Source organism: Mesoplodon densirostris, chromosome 2, assembly GCF_025265405.1.
Source record: "Mesoplodon densirostris isolate mMesDen1 chromosome 2, mMesDen1 primary haplotype, whole genome shotgun sequence".
Lineage (NCBI taxonomy): Eukaryota > Metazoa > Chordata > Mammalia > Artiodactyla > Ziphiidae > Mesoplodon > Mesoplodon densirostris.
Genome location: NC_082662.1, coordinates 23510160 through 23527132, shown reverse-complemented (window position 1 = coordinate 23527132; position 16973 = coordinate 23510160). Strand labels below are relative to the sequence as shown.

At 42.9% G+C, this 16973-nt stretch overlaps 1 protein-coding gene across 2 annotated transcripts in view; it reads right to left on the bottom strand.

Annotated features, from left to right (window-relative positions):
* Window positions 1-9861, bottom strand: part of YTHDF2 (YTH N6-methyladenosine RNA binding protein F2) — a 31978-nt gene extending 22117 nt beyond the window's left edge. Inside the window, exons 1-4 of one of the 2 annotated variants that reach the window (XM_060089287.1) lie at window positions 9523-9861; window positions 9003-9027; window positions 8351-8430; window positions 3823-5398 (exon numbers count right to left, since the gene is read on the bottom strand). In XM_060089287.1, coding sequence (XP_059945270.1) covers window positions 3823-5398; window positions 8351-8430; window positions 9003-9027; window positions 9523-9549 — 1708 coding nt within the window. In that variant the 5' untranslated portion in view covers window positions 9550-9861. Of the gene's footprint in view, window positions 1-3811; window positions 5399-8350; window positions 8431-9002; window positions 9028-9522 lie in introns of both variants that reach the window. The other variant, XM_060089286.1, reaches the window with a different exon arrangement.
* Between the last annotated feature and the right edge of the window lie 7112 nt (window positions 9862-16973).

Below are 16973 nucleotides of genomic sequence, written 5' to 3'. Positions count from 1 at the left end.
GCGGGAAACTAAACCAACTATTTTATGAGGTTTCTTTAAAAAAAAAAAATCACTATTGCAGGGAGTACCTCTCCCTTTATGCCCCACTATTCCAAAGTTGAGACAGAGAAAAAGATTAACTGGCTGCCATCATCTTCTGAATAGCTGACAGTAATACTCAACAACAACAAAATTTTAAGAGAAAAGCTCATATGGCAATATACAGCACAGGCAAGACCTTCAAAAAGCATATATCCTTTGACACAGCACTTAAGGATAGGTATGAATCAATATTTATATCTTAGGATGTTTACAAGTGTTATTTTAGCTGGAAAAAAATTATAAAGAAGCTGACATATTCAGTAATGGGGACTGGTAAACTACAATAAATTTTTGATAGAATACTATGAAGCCATCAAAAGTGATGTCACAGCTATATACACTGATATGTATAAAATAGATAATAAAAACCTGCTGTATAAAAGAATAAATTAAATAAAATTCAAAAATTAAAAAAAAAAGTGATGTCACAGGGCTTCCCTGGTGGCTCAGTGGTTAAGAATCCACCTGCCAATGCAGGGGACACGGGTTTCAGCCCTGGTCTGGGAAGATCCCACATGCCACGGAGCAACTAAGTCCGTGCACCACAACTACTGAGGCTGCGCTCTAGAGCCCGTGAGCCACAACTACTGAAGCCCACGTGCCTAGAGCCTGTGCTCCTCAACAAGAGAAGCCACTGCAACGAGAAGCCTGCGCACCGCGAGGAAGAGCAGCCCCCGCTCGCCGCAACCAGAGAAAAGCCCACGCGCAGCAACGCAGACCCAACGCAAACAAAAATAAAATAAATTTTTAAAAAGTGATGTCACAGAAGAAATAACAATTAGAGGAAAGTTCTAAATAAATGCAGAAAGCAGTTTACAAAATAGTATCTGAAGTATACAACAAAGTAAACGAAGTCACTAAAATTTGCTCGAAGTGTCACGCCAGACAGATCCAAAATATCCAAGCCAGACAGATCTTGAAGGTTCTATGGTATTGAATTAGATCATGTGACAGAACAAGGCAAAAATGGCTGTAGTTCTGCTTCAGTGTGTTCTGCCAAGAAACATGCCCAATCACGGAACTTTAGAACAGCTGTGACATCATTTTCAGGATGAAGTTTTAAGTATTTCCCTACTGAGTTTCCATTTGGCTGGAAGATTTTTTTCAGTCTTGTAAATAATACCAAGGCACACTTACAAACACCCCACTTAAGGGAGTCAATGCTTCAATGAGCTATCAGTCCCATTATCATGAAACTTGTTTTGTCTTGGAAGCCTAATAAAAACGGGAAGAACAGTTTACAGTCAGTTATGTAAGGATGTTAAAGGGTAACAGTGGGCAACACAGGAGTAAGGCAATACTGACTGAAAAGGTAGCTGGGTTTGGAAGCAATCACAGGGACCTTCCTGAAACCCCAGCAAGCTCTTCTTAAAGAAAGTAAACTAAAAAGTAATCTGACACAAGTATAATTGAAGCTTTTAAGTTTTTACTTTTGGTGCTTTGTTCACCAGCCTCAGAACAATTAGGATACTCATTCATCAAAAGTCTTTACAGAACGGTTTTAAGAACCATTAGTTAGCTTAACAAAGACCCTAAACCTTGATTATTATTACACTCACTGAAAACACAAGGCTAGTCAATGAATCTTACACCTACTTATGAAGTTTTATCATTCACTGAACCACTCAAGTGAATTTAATACAGATGTATACTTGATTAAAAGTGCACACAAATTAACAATCCTCAGACTTGCTACTTCACTTTTAAACACAAGCTTTCCCACTAGTTCTAACAAATACAAATTTATTTTAGCGGCTATGCTGCACATCCCAAAAAATATTCCTATCTTTGCCTTCTTGCTTTTAAATCACAAGATGTAGGACAGAACTCTGCAGATGAAAGTAAGCAGATTCTTAATATGTGACAAATACTCTGCATATTTCAAGTAGTTCAACCAAGTACCTGGATGCCCCCACACACGTGCAGAATCTGCTACGCCACTACATGATGCCTAGAAGGCCACAGCCTCCTTCCTTGCTCCTCTAGAAACAGAAGCCTGTTAAGACACCTTTAGAGCCTTTCAGATGTTTGGCAAAAAATAATCAAATATCTCTTTTCTATAGATTCTGGAGGATTTTAAGTTAAACTGTTAAACTCTAGGAAAGGGGAAGAGTTTAAAGAACTAAAAAGTACCAAGTTTTTTCTGACAGCCAACGTTCCAGTAACCTGGCTCTATCTCCCCAATACTTTCAGCACCACTGACAAGTATACCTCTATTTCTTATTTGTCTGTACACACTGGAAGACAAAGAGTCAACCATCCTGGGCTTCCCTGGTGGCTCAGGGGTTAAGAGAATCCACCTGCCAATGGAAGGGGCACGGGTTCGAGCCCTTGTCCGGGAAGATTCCACATGCCGCAGAGCAACTAAGCCCGTGTGCCACAACTACTGAGCCTGTGCCCTAGAGCCCGCACGCCTAGAGCCCATGCTCCACAACAAGAGAAGCCAGTGCAATGAGAAGCCCGCTCACCGCAACTAGAGGAAGCCCGCAAGCAGCAACGAAGACCCAATGCAGCCAAAAATAAAACAGTCAACCATCCTGCTTTTAGTTAGACAACTATGGACCTCTGATTCTGTGTTATGGAGGTCAAGAATCTACCAGAGCAAACTTACTTCTTTGAGCAGTCCTCCTCCCATTGCTCAAAGGAATAAGTCTTTATAGAGGCATAACAAGTGCCTCAGGTCCTAGATCAATTACATAAGATCCCTATGAATTAATGACAAATTCAAGGAAAATGTATTTACATTAAGTCTGTTAGGTTTTGTTTATTTTACATCTGAAGCTAACCACTCAGGATTCTATCATTAATATATACATATGTTTTAAAAACATTTTCTCCTTGCCATTATCTTTTCACCTACTTCCTATACTTCAACATGTCTAACTTCTGGATAATATGATCTGCCCCAACCAGTATTTTATCATTTTCTTAGGGTCCTAGAGTTTACACTCAATACTTGGGATCAAGCATTACCAACCCTTTCAAATAAATTCAACTCTTTACTTTGGAACTATTCCCTATCTCTCTGTCCAAGATTCCCACTTGTTACGGAGGAAAAGAGAAAGTGAATCTTTAGGGATACAACCAAATGTTAAGAGCAAGAGGCCAGCTTTTTCGGATTATCTGCTTTCCAAGTTTTATATAATTACCTCTTCTAATGGGAAAAAGATTTTGAAAAAAAAGTGATTAAGCAGAACACTACAAAAGACAGAAGGAAGAAAGGTCTGAGAAACATCCTCTTAACGCTGCCAGTTGTCAGCAGGCAGGCAGAAATGTCAGGGCTTGGTGACACACCAACTCTTGAAAATAACCACAGTACCCCAGCAAGGCCAAAAGTTAATTCTGACAGAATTATCTTTTTCTCTGCCACATTACAGCCTCTATCTTCTCCTACTTTCATTTCTATGTTTCTATCACTTCAATTATTCCCTTTGTGTTTTTTTCAGACTCATTCTTCACCTCTTTCTGCATCATGTAAAGCCAGTTTCTCTATGGTTGTTTCTGCTTTCCGTTAACTTAAGCCCACATTTCTGTCCTCCATTAATGTTCCCATATTCTTTCACACTAAGGTTCAAATAATAAGACCAATTATTCTCCATTAAGGCTTGAACTGTTAAGTGATACTTGTGTTATTTACAAAGCTTTTATTAATGGTTCGGTATAATACCTCTCCTGTTCTCTCTAGTTCCTTCTCCTTCCTTTAACGTCTTAAGAAGGGTAAGCTGGTTACCTTTTTAACACTTTCTTCTTCCTCTTGGCGTTTCTCATAGTGTGAGAAGTCATCAAAAATGGAAGTGGTGTGCTTGTAGCTGGCTATGATTTTCAACACCTGCTTAGCCTTTTCCAGAGGCACTTCCTGAGTGTCCCTGGAGTTGGTCACTGGTTTATTCTCGTTGTTCTCTAGGCGAATGTGTCGCAACTGGCTATTGGGAACGTCCTTCACAAAAATCCACCTGACATCAAAACGACCCTTCCATTTGTCCTGGGACCACACACCTGCACATGTGTTGTAGTCCACAGCAGATTTCATTTCTGCAACGCCACAGAAGTGTCCACTGCCGTTGACACTGAAAAGTAAGTAAACGGGGCCCTTCCCGTTCATGGAGCGATAAGCAGCATCCAGTCTCTTGTTACCATGCTCTGTGCTGCACCAGATGTTATACTTAATGGAACGGTGGATATCGTCCTCAGAGTAGCTCTTAATGATGAAAACCCGGCCATGTTTCAGATTCCAGTCAAAATCCTTGGGGTTATAGTTATTAATGGACCGCAGCTTCTCCAACACTGGGTGAGGTTCTGAAGGAGTAGATCCAGATCCAGCCTGAGACTGTCCTACTCCATTACCATCCACCCCATTATGACCGAACCCACTGCCACGGTTCCGAGGTGCTACCCAGCGGGTTGGCTGAGCTGCCTGTTGCTGCACTGAGAGCTGGGCAGGCTGTGGTGGTGGTGGTGGCAATGGCTGTGTCTGTTGCCCTACTGATGCCTGAGCCACTGGTGGGCTACTGTTAGCCTGCTGACCTACAGGCTGGGGAGACCCCTGGGTTGGCTGCTGACCTATGTTCTGAACCAAGGCCTGTGAGGGGGTTTTTGCCACAGGACCCTTGTTATCCCAAGTTCCAATATCCATGTTATGTTTTATTGGAGGTGGTGGAAGACTTGACCCTGCAATGCCATTCTTGGTCTTCAACTTGGGTTGCTGTTTTGCAGGCTTGCTAGCAATATCAGCCCAAGATGCTGGTTTTGGAGGAGCAATGGTAGCTGGAGGCAAACTATTGGAAGTCACGATGTTACTAGTAATGGACCCGCTACCAACAGCAGAGCCTACAACTTTTGGAACATTGCTTGCAACTTCTGTGCTACCCAACTTCAGGGCTGCCATCCCCTGGTCTATAGTATTCATGCCAGGAGCCTTATTGAGGGTCTCGCTGGCAAAAGCTGACTGTCCATCAATCATGGCTCCACCTAAGGAGCTAGGTGCATAAGCATAATTGCTACTATATCCAGAGCTCTGAGTAGACTGTCCCTGAGAACTGTTATTTCCCCAAGCTGAGAAGTCAATCCCACTGGGAAAGAAATTAAAACCATGCTGACCAAGAAATGGAGTGCTACCCAGGGCTCCTGGTTGTCCGAACATTGCATCTGGTAGGAAGTGAGGCTCTCCGTTGCTCAGCTGTCCATAAGAAGTTAGATAGGGCATGGCTGTGTCACCCCCAGTAGACCAAGCAGCTTCACCCAAAGAATAGGAGAAGCCAATGGAGGGACTGTAGTAACTGGGTAAGTAGGAATCTGACATGGCAGTATATGCATTATTCTGTGGAAGAAGAAAAAAGGGTTAATTAAAACTAAACACAAAAATACATAAAACGACCAGGACACTTCCTCTCCCAATTAGTCACACAATTCAAATATTTCAGTCGTCACCATAAAAAAGGAAAGTGACCTTTTCAAATGGTCTCTTCCCATAAAATTGCTGCTATTTTTATAGACTTAGATAATACTTTGATTTAATAATTGAACTGCTTAAACATTTAAAATTAAACTGACATACACTAAATACCAGCCTTACCTTTTAGTGCTACAATTCAGAAAAAGGAAAACCCGTCATCTCACTAAGTTTAAGTCTTCCTCTATAGATGTACTGAGATGATGCCTTCATTAAAACCACTATCTCTGGACTGAAAGAGTGGGAATATTGGCAGAAAAAAAATATTCACAAGAGTTTCCTATTAAAACTTACCATATAATAGATAAAACAAAAATAACTGGAAATTTCAAGTTCTATCCCAAAAATCTGTGCAGCCATTCCTCAACCATAAACCAAAAATCAAGGTTCAGTACACCTACTCTATAGTAAAGCCTCCCGGCAAACCATCTGGGAACATCAAGAGATGCCACTATTTAATTATAACCTGGAAAGAAAATGCACACTGGCTTCCAGAGGATTCAAAACCAAAAAAATGCTGCTACCTGTTGTGCTTCACCTGTAAAAGTTAAGGCCGTAAGCTAAAATGCACACCTAACTTTTTCATTAAAAACAGGAATATAATTCTAAAGACACAGTACAGTCCACGTCTTTAAAAAAGGAATCATCCTTCAGAATGACAACCAGAAATAAAGTTATACGCAACTAGTCTTCACGTTAGAAGATAGATTACATTGCAGAAACATTCTTACTTTCATTTACACTGACAGTTCTTTTTTATAAATCCTATAACTCACAAAGTACTCCCTTAAATGAGAAGCCAGAGATACACAGAATTGGTTTCTATAGATATAGACTCAGCTCAACTCAAAAATAGGCTACTTTAACTTCAAAACAGCTCTGGTATCTAAGAATCCACTAACTAGTCAATAGGGAGTTTTGTTCTTAAGAGACCCGGATGACCATAACTATGTCAGGCCTTAAGCGTGTATTACCAAAGCCAATAGTACTTCTTCCTAGCCACTAAAACACATCTCCTGAAGATTAAATATTTCAACTAATATAGTTTGATAAAATGGTGGCGCTTTTCTCTGCCAATTCAAACACATCTCCTGAAGATTAAATATTTCAACTAATATAGTTTGATAAAATGGTGGTGCTTCTCTCTGCCAATTCTAAATTTTCTTTTAAAAACCTAAGTCTTTCACATATACCCTCAAGTTTAAGAGAAGTCTATTTCTCGAAGACAGTGTTATAATTTTAACAGTCCCAAATCCATTATGAATAAGAAATTCAGTCCACCCTTAATAGATTAAGGCTGAAGAATTATCCCAATATAAGGTGATGAAAAACTGGTTAAACTAATAAGAACCTGCTGAATAAAAAAGTAAATAAAATCCAAAAATTAAAAAAAAAACTGGTTAAAAAGTAGATGAAATAGCCTTGACAGACTACAGTCTCAGATTATGTCTATTCAACCAAAATTTATATTCCCCCCCCAAATTTTTCAAAAATATTTAAGCTTTAGCTTACTTAACAAATAAAAAACAAACACACTTAATATCACAGGTTATGCCACTATAGAGCTGAATGCCTACACCTGAACTGGCAGGTTCCCACATGCCCCTGAGCTCAAAAATCTGAATTACACAATGTTTCACAAGAACTACCTAGAATTATGTTTCCAAATGCTCCCACTCTCCTTGTTATAATGATTATGTAAGCAAACTACCTCAAGAGCAAGAACCCATTAATAGTTCATTCCTCTACTTCCTTCCCTACTTTTCCTGATTAACTAGTTGTCTTCTGCAAAAACTTTTTTCTAATCACTTGCTTAAGCGGTTTCTACACTTTCAATTCAGAAAATTCTACACAAGGCATCAAAAAGTTTTATGTAAGCATTAGGCCCAAACATGCGCACGCACTAATGTCAAGTTATTCAAGACTGTTATGCGTATCATACACCATCTGTTCAGAATTTATATAAATGTTCCACAAACTTTTTCATCTTTTAGGATATTCTGAATGTGTTGTCAATTTTCCTTTTGGCTTATTAGTCTGGTGAGTTACAACTTTGTGACTGTCTTTGGGATCCAAGATAGTAACACAAAAGAACTGCTAAATCAAAGAAGTCTCTGTACACAGTTCATGTTCATATATGGACCTACATGCAACTAACCTTCATATCAGAAGACAGATTACATTGCAAAAACTGGAATTCCATCATTCTTGATCTCTGTTCTCAACAGTATTTTATTTTCCTTCAACTCCATTTTGTAAATACTACAGCTCCCCTAAGAAGCCAGATATATACAAAATTGCTCTTTACAGATGTAGATGGAGCTCAACTTGAAAGAGTACCCAGCTCCAAAATAGTTCTGATAACCTAAGAACCCACTAACTAGTGACTAGACAAAACGAAGATACTCAGTTCTGCAGCACTGAATAAAGTTCAGGTGATTTTATGTTAGTTTTTCCCATCACGTATGAATCCAATTTTCCTAACAGAAAAATGTCTGGCGGGTGAAAACATTTAACACCGGAAAGTATTCTTAAGTTTTGCACTGTTACATTCTTGCTAAGGAGGAAGAACTACTCAAACAAGTGTTGCTGTTAGTACACTGTAAAATGTTATCAGTACTAGCCTCAGAGAATGGTATGTTTGCTCACAACAGAGATAAGAACCTTAACAGCCTATGATATTTGTAGCAACTGGTTTTATAACATATTGACTGATATTAAGAAAGTCATCCCCTGAAAATGAGATTTATTGATAGAGCAGAGAAAGAATAATGGTATACTGCATCCTCTGATCAAGCATGAAAATGGTTAACTACTCACGGGCCTTGCCTGTGGACTCAAGTAAGGTTCAAAATCATCGTCATTTAATCCATCCTTTTGATGTACAGATCCATTTTGTACTAAAAGAGAAAAAATTCAAATTAGGAGTGTCTCAATCGTACAATCCACCTCCCAAATTAATCAAATACCTCCTAACCAGAGAAAAACCATACTACACAGAGCAAATAAGTTTGGGTTTCGAAAGGATAAAGATGAGAGTGAATGCTGAGCAACGTTCGTCAGTAAAAATGTCTCCCTCCACCCAGAGCAAGTTGATCTAAAAAGGTCATTTTATTGGCTCCTCTAGATTTCTATTCCCTCCCGCTTCCCCTCCCCCATCACATGTGAGCACTTCCAGAGTGCGATCCACGAGGATGAAAAACAAAGGCCTTCTAAGACCTACAGGAAACTAAGGACCTGGGACATTTCAAAACCGAATCCACCCCCACCCCTAATGAATTACTCCTTGTTCACTACAAAGCTGTTCGCCAGCTGCAGGAACACACCGAAAGGGTCAAATACTTAACTGTGAGGCACCTGCAAACTAAGCGGCTTCCGAAAGGTCCTCTCCCCGGGGCGCTTCCCGGAGACCCCGCCCCCCCCCACGCGGGGTCCCCCGCCCGCCAGGGGCCACCGGCGGAGCTGGGCTCACCTTTGTTTCCTTGACCTTTTGGTCTCTGCGGGGGAAGGAAACGTCGCCGAGCAGCACATCGTCCGAAGAAAAAACGGAAAAGGAGAGACAAATTAAAGCCGGGACCGATACGGGAATAAAGGCGCAGGCCTAAGGAGAGGCGTCAGGAATGGGGTGAGGGGGAGGCTGAAGATGGGAGGCGGGGGAAGCGCGACGCTGGCGGGGCCCAGGGGGAGGAGGGGGGCCGCGCCACAAACAACGCGAGGGGACCAGGGCTTCAAAGAAGGGGAAGGAAACAAGACAAAAACGAGGCCCGCTGAGAGGAGGGGACGCGGCGCGGCCGGCGGTCTCCGAGGCCCAGTGAGGAGCGGGGAGAGCGGGCCGAGGGCGAGGCGCTGGGCGCGGCCGGCCTGAGAGCCTCAAAATGAGGCCCGCTAAAGGCGCCGCCTCGGCTCGGCCCGACCGGGGGCGGCGGGCCCGGGCCTAGTCGGGCTCCCTCTCGCCACACACAATGGCCGAGGCATGCGGGCCGGGCCTGTACCTGCTCCAAGAGGCTGCTGGCCGACATGGCTCTCGGATCCTCACGGGTGGCGACGGCGGCGGACTCTCCTCAGGGTGGCGGCGGTAGCGGATGAGCCCCGGCGACGGGAGGAGGCGGCGCAGCGGCGGCTTTTGTCCCTGACACTCGGGGGCCTTGGCGGACGAAGCGGAGACACAGCGCGCGGCTCGGGCTCCGGCTCCGACTCGGCGACGCTCTAGCCCGACAGCTCAACGCCCGTCTCTATGCCTTTACGCGCGCGCCCGCCCCTCGCAGCCGAAATAAGGGCGCCGAGCAGCGGAGGCGGACGGCGCGCACGGCGCGACGCTGACTCTCACATTCGCTCACCCACGCTGAAGGGGCCCGGCGCGAAGCACTCCGGGAAGGCAGAGGTGGGGCCGCAGCTCCCTCTGGTGGGCTGGAGGAGCGGAAGCGGCGCGCGCGGCTTCACCGCCCCCACCGCTTCGGGATTGGGGCCTAGGAGGGTGGGGGCGGCCAGGGTCGCACCACGAGGTTTTGACTAACAGCTGGAGGGAAGGGAGTAGCTCTAGCTTGGGGGAACCCACAAAAGCTGGGTTTTCACTGAAGAAGCGAACCCCGAAGGCTGAGAGGCCTTAAAATAAACCTGCTTCCCAGTTGCAGATGGCACCCCACCCCCATATGGGGGGGAACACGAACAGGAGTCACAGAGCCCTCAGGGAAAGTTCAAGGGGGCCCTGCCCTGAGAAAGACACCCCCTCACCTGGTTATCCTCCTCTGTTAGCAGGCTACAGAAGGAGGGCCCAGAGAACAAAAATATCCAGAAAACATCCGGTCCCCTGAGAAAGAGATTCACTCTTTGGCGTTGCAGGGAGGAGAATCCACAATTCTTTTTTAGGGATGTCGCTGGCCCCATGATAATCTGTGAAACTGTGGACTTCATTTCCAAGGAAAACACACTTCACACATCCACACAAAATTTTACATGTTCCTTCAATGAGTCCTTACCTGGGGAAGAAAGGAAATAAATGCTATTTGAATACCTGCTGTAGACTAGGCTTTGTTGTTAGGTGCTTTCAAACATATTAAAGGCTTTCAGCATCTTCAAAGTAGCTGTCAGGCAATCCGTTTTATAACTGAGGAAACAGAGAGGTTAAGTCATGTGCCCAAGGTCACAAAGCTATTAAATAGTAAGATTTGCCTGACACTGAGAGGAACATAATGGTGTCCCTCCACCCCCAAGAGAAATCCTGTATTCAGGAACCAGAATCCTGAGGCGATCTAAAAGATGGATGGGCAGAAGCATTTTTAATCAGAGGCAAACCTGACTCCTGCAGGGATATTTGATCCCAGGACAGTCCATCTCCTAATAGCTTTTGTTATTGCAAATAGTAGTAAACAGATAAATAATGCACTCAAGTGTCAACCTGATACCATCCCCTCCCTGGATACAGGAGGCTTGGGTGGACTCAGTAGTAAAATAAATGATAACACAGCATCTTGGATTTTGCATCATAATTTTGCTTAAAGTGCTCAACGCATTTTTTCTGCCCATAATCACATTTATGGTTGGAATGAATAAGGTCAGGCACCAAATGTGATAGACTGGCAGAGTCCAGGTTCAGAGCATAGATCCCACCAAGGGAAGAGAAGAAACATAGTAATCCTTTTTTTTTTTTTTAATATAAGTTAACCAGTTAACCCCATGGCCCAGATTTATGTGTAAACTGTAAGCACTTGCCTACACTTACCCTTGAAAGCAGCAGTGGTATGGTGAAAAGAGGATTAGACCAGGAGTCATAATCGAGGAGGGGGAGTGACTAAACACTGGCCTCCCCAACAGATTGGCGACATTAGGTAAATTACTAAACCTTTCAGAGATTCCCTCATTTGATAAAGGGGATAATAAAATCTTCCTAACAGGTTTGCTACAAAGATAAAATTCAAAAAAATAAAAAAACACAAACATTAAAGTTAACCTGGTACATTGTAAACTTCTTTCCTATAATCCCATTAAGGGATGATAGTGAAAATTCCCTCCTTCCAATAATATTTTTATAGTGCCTGAAATTTTGATCAGTCCCTTTGGGATTACTTTCTGTCCTCCAGGATTTCCCAGTTAAAACACAGACATCCTGGGGGAAGGGTAGTCTCTAAACCTGGATTAGTTCACCAGATTGGCTTTAATAGGCCCCTGAACAGAACACACAAGACTGATACATTTAATCACTGGGAAGAGGGAGAGGAAGTCTGGAGTGTGGGATATCATCTTAGGGGGCAAACTGCTCATGGTTTGAGAAAAGAATACTGTATCAGAAATGAGTTTACATTCTAGTTTCACCTCTGCCACTAGGTACATAAAGCACTCAATCCCTCTTCTAACAAGTGTTTATTGAAGGCCATGCAATGTGCTGGAGAGAAAGTCTTTTTTTTTTTTTTTTGCGGTACGCGGGCCTCTCACTGCTGTGGCCTCTCCCGTTGCGGAGTATAGGCTCCGATGCGCAGGCTCAGCAGCCATGGCTCATGGGCCCAGCCGCTCTGCGGCATGTGGGATCTTCCCGGACCGGGGCACGAACCCACGCCCCCTGCATCAGCAGGCGGACTCTCAACCACTGCGCCACCAGGGAAGCCCAAATGTACTGCCTGGTACTAAACAATGTTTTTTTGTTTTGTTTTGTTTTGTTTTTGAGAAAGTCTTAAGAGTTCACTTCTGGGCTTCCCTGGTGGTGCAATGGTTAAGAATCTGCCTGCCAATGCAGGGGACACGGGTTCGAGCCCTGGTCCAGGAAGATCCCACATGCCATGGAGCAACTAAGCCCGTATGCCACAACTACTGAGCCCACATGCCACAACTACTGAAGCCTGTGCACCTAGAGCCCATGCTCCACAACAAGAGAATCCACTGCAATAAGTCCGCACACTGCAATGAAGAGTAGCCCCCGCTCGCTGCAACTAGAGAAAGCTGGCACACAGCAATGAAGACCCAATGCAGCCAAAAATTTATTTATTTATTTATTTATTTATTTTTTTAAAGTTGCTCACTCACAGTTGTTAGAGTGCAATGAGAAAGCACAGACGGACCTCACTTAGTCAGAGGACCAAGAAGTTTTCCCTGAAGTCCTGAGCTTCAGCTAGAACCTGAAAGATGACCAGAAATTGACCAGACAAGGAGGGAAGAGATGTGAGAGACAATATGTGCAAAGGCCCCAGGCGGGGAAGAATCTTGGTACTGGTGAAGAACTGAAAAAAAGGCCAACGTGACTGGTGCATAATGAGAGAGAGTGTGGCACCAGATGAGACTCAAGAAATGGGCAGAAAAGAGAAAAATAGGGCCTTTAGTTGTTAGCTACAAACGATGATCAGTTAGTAAAGGGTTAATAGAGGCATAGCATTCTCAGATTTATGGTTTAGGTTCACTCTGATTGCAGTGTGGGAAGTAGATTCAGGGAGAAAAGAGTAGACTAGGAGTTAGAAGAATATTGCAGCAAGTCCAGGCAAAAGATAATGGTCTAATATAGTGATGATAAAGACAGAGTGAAGTGGACAAAATGGACATTTTAGGAGGCAAAATGAGAGGTCTTAGTGATTGATTGGATTGTGGGGAGGGCATTAAAGGAGGAGATATCAACATAATATCTAGTAGTTTGATTTGAGCGATTCGGTGGGTGAGGTGCCATTTTCTAATGTGGGGACTCCTAGAGGAGATTTTGTGATCATCAATTTATCTTTGGACATGTTGGGTTTCAGAAGAACATAAAACATCAGATAGGAATGTTCTGTAGACAATTAAAAGGTTTGGGCTTAGAGAGTAAAATCAAGCTGGAAATACAAACCTTGGAGTCTCTGGTATGGGATGTTAGTTGAAGCCAAAGGAGTCCCTGGGATTTCCTCAGAAGAGAAGGAAGATGGGACTTCCCTGGCGGTCCAGTGGTTAAGACTCCACGCTTCCATTCCACTGTGGGGGGGCACAGGTTTGATCCCTGGTTAGTGACGCAGCCAAGCAAAAAAAACAAAACAAAAAGAAGAGAAGGAGGAGAGCAACAGGCCCAGCACCAAACCAGAGATGGAAGGGGAGACAAGGAGGGTAAATCACTTCCTACCCAGAGTCTATTTCCAAGACTGTAAAATAGGGAAGTTGGACTAAAATAACTTCTGAGGTTCCTTCTAGTTCAACCATTTGAGACCTCTGGAAGGTAGAAACCAAGGAGATCCTTCTGGGTATATGAAGAGGGCAGTGGGGATAAGAGAGTGAAAAGAAGCAGGAAAGGAGGACAGATTTCACATACTCTTCAGAGTTTTGCTATGGCCTGGGCTGGGCCCTAGAGCTCTGGTTCTCAAACTTTTCCAGCCTTCAGGAACAGCAGACCTCGCTGCCCAAGTCACTCCCTTAGTAAGGCAGGAGTAGAAGGGACCTCCTTTGAGAAATGTTTATATACTTCACACAACTGACAGTGTAAAAACCTATTTTTAAAGATTTCTGCTGGTTCTCCGTAGTCCACAGTTTTCAAAGCTTGTCACTCCCTAGCCCTGTATATTTCTCACCATGCACTCCATGCTCCAGCCACATTGCATTTTTCTCAAATACACATTTTGTTCTGGAACCCATGACTTTGCACATGCAGTTCTTTCTGCCTCAGATGTCCTTGCCATCTCCCCTCCCCAATTCCTATCTGTCCTTCGAGACCCTGATCAATGAAACCATATTTTATTTCCCTCGAGCAGAAAGAAGGTGTTGTATTCTTTGTTCACCCATAATATTGGTCACATTTCCTTATGGTAACTTAGTGTATTAAAACTATCTGTTTGGGGCTTCCCTGGTGGCACAGTGGTTGAGAGTCCGCCTGCTGATGCAGGGGACACGGGTTCGAGCCCTGGTGTGGGAAGATCCCACATGCCACAGAGCAACTAAACTAGACCCATGTGCCACAACTACTGAAAGCCACGTGCCTAGAGACCGTGCTCTGCAACAAGAGAAGCCACCGGAGTGAGAAGCCTGCGCACCACAACGAAGAGTAGCACCTGCTTGCTGCAACTAGAGAAAGCCCGCATGCAGCAACGAAGACCCACCACAGCCAAAAATAAATTTATATTAAAAAAACTATCTGTTTACATCAATATTTTCCTTTTAGAAGTCTTGGACTCAGTTGAAAATCTAATGAGAATAATGAAACTTCTCAGAAAAAGGAACATACACCCAAATTTTTGCCTACAATCTCATTAAGCACTCCCTTCCCCAAGCCCATCCATCCCATGGACCCCAGATTAAGAGAACCAACTCTCAGCTTATATATTGCCTCTTTAATAAATCTATGACTGCTTAGAGGACAAAGAACTTTTTTATTATTAATCTTTATAATCCAACTCTAAGTAAATGTTTGTTGAATTAATTTATCTCATTCATTTTCAAAATTCTCCCTAGTAATGTCAATCCCCATTTTATTAATGAAAACCTGGTGGGGTTAAAAAGTCAAATGTGCAGATTTAACTAGCTTAATTGAATGTTAAAGGAAAGGCACTGTGGAAATCCCAAGATAAACTGATGGTTGGCTTTTAACTTGCAGGTGTGTTTTATGACTTGCTGAATGGAGTTTTGAAAAGAGCAACGTGAGAACAAAGCTAAAGGAAGAAAAGACCTACAGCTGGGCCCGGTGGCCTAAGGACACTAGGAATCCGCAGCTGTGTATATACAAGGGACCCTGTTGGAGATGTCGTTAAGGGCAGAAAAGAACAAGAACCAAGAAAGAGCCAGCAGGAAAGGAGCCTTGAAGTTTCAACTCAGAGTCTAGAGGTGAAAGCTGAAATTTTCACCAGTCCCCTAAGAAATAAGAAAGGTAATGATAATGTAATGAGCTTTTCATAAAGCTAAATTTACTCAATGCAGAAGACTATTCTTTATTCTGAGGTTATTTCCCTCCTAACATTTTGATGTGAAAATGCCCTTTCTTCCCAAATGATGCCAGTAAAAATTAGCCATTTTAAAAAATATCCTTATTTGGTAAAATATAATGTAGAGAACCCCATGTTGGTTCCTAAGACCTTTTTTTTTTTTAATCTCTTTTATTGATCCATGGGATCTAAAAGTCTGAGCAGCACTGTGCTAGGAAACAGCTTACAGTCTCAATCTAAGACAATAGGCCAGAGAGAAAAATGGAGTGTAAACAAGATTTCTGGAGATAGTGCCAAGGGGAAATGAAGCCAGGGAGCCCCAGAAAGCACTGGTTCAATTTTAAGTCTGTGCCAAGAAAAAATAGTTAAACCAGTGAATGTGCATCTAAACTATTTGTGACAATGTTTTATAGATAAATCCTTCCCTTTCGGTCCTTGGGTGGCAGCTACAGAACATGAGAGGCAAGAATATGAGAAGCCCTGTCCAGTTTGCCCAGAAAGGCTAACCAGAATGTCTCAGTCATGGAATGTTAACTTAGCATTTCTGAGGCATGGTGGTTCCGTTTTTGTTCCTGGAGCAGGAGAATATCTTTTTGCTCAGTGGGCAAAGGTTTTACAATATTATCAATGTTCTATGGAATAGGTTCCCTGTGTAACAAAGCACATGGGGTTGGGCTCTACACGGTAGGAGCTTAGCAAACAAATGAAGGAGTTCTAACCAGGGACCCTGACCTCAACATCATCTCAAACAAGACAAGACCACTTTTAACAAAGTGATAAATCAGTACTTCCTGTGACTGATGGACAGGACAGATGATCTGGGTTCTAAAATCGTTTCTCGGGTAACTGGAAGTTCCCTCCCTCCACCACTCCCTCTGCAGTACTGTGGAGAGATGGTGAACTGGACTGTAAAAAAAACAACCTAAGTAGCGACTAAACATGTTATCAGCAAAACATCATCATAATAAAATGGTTTGTTGAAAGTTTCCTTTTAGGTATTAAGCTTCTCTAGTACATTTAAAGACTCTGTTTAATAAATTTGATCCGTATACAACGTTTCAAATGTATCTATTGTTTAGAGTAGAATATAAGTGTTAGTTTCCTCACTGTAAAATGAAGTAAATAATGCTCTTCACCACATAGGATTGTCCTGAGGATCAAATGGATTAACATATGTAAAGTGCTTAGAAAAATGCTTGGTACATAGTTACCCTTCCATAAATATTGGTCATTATTGTTCTTATTATTATTCATGCATCAAATATCTATCCAGTTTCCGCTACATGCCAGGCACTGTTCCAGGGACTGTAGAAACAGCAGTGACTAAGAGACGAGAATGGTCCCTGCTCTCACAGAGCTTCGATTCTACTTGGGGGGGAAAAAAATACATGTATGTCAGGTGATGAGTAAAAGAAAGAAAAATAAAGCAGGGTAAAGGAAATTAGGAAGCATAGTGCAGGAGGAAGTTGCCACTTTTCATAGGGTGGGTGGTCAGGGAGGTCCTCTCCGATAAGGTAACATGTGGATAGAGACTTGAAGGAAATGAGGTAATAAGCTTTGCAGTTATCTGGGGGGAAGAGTGTGCTTGA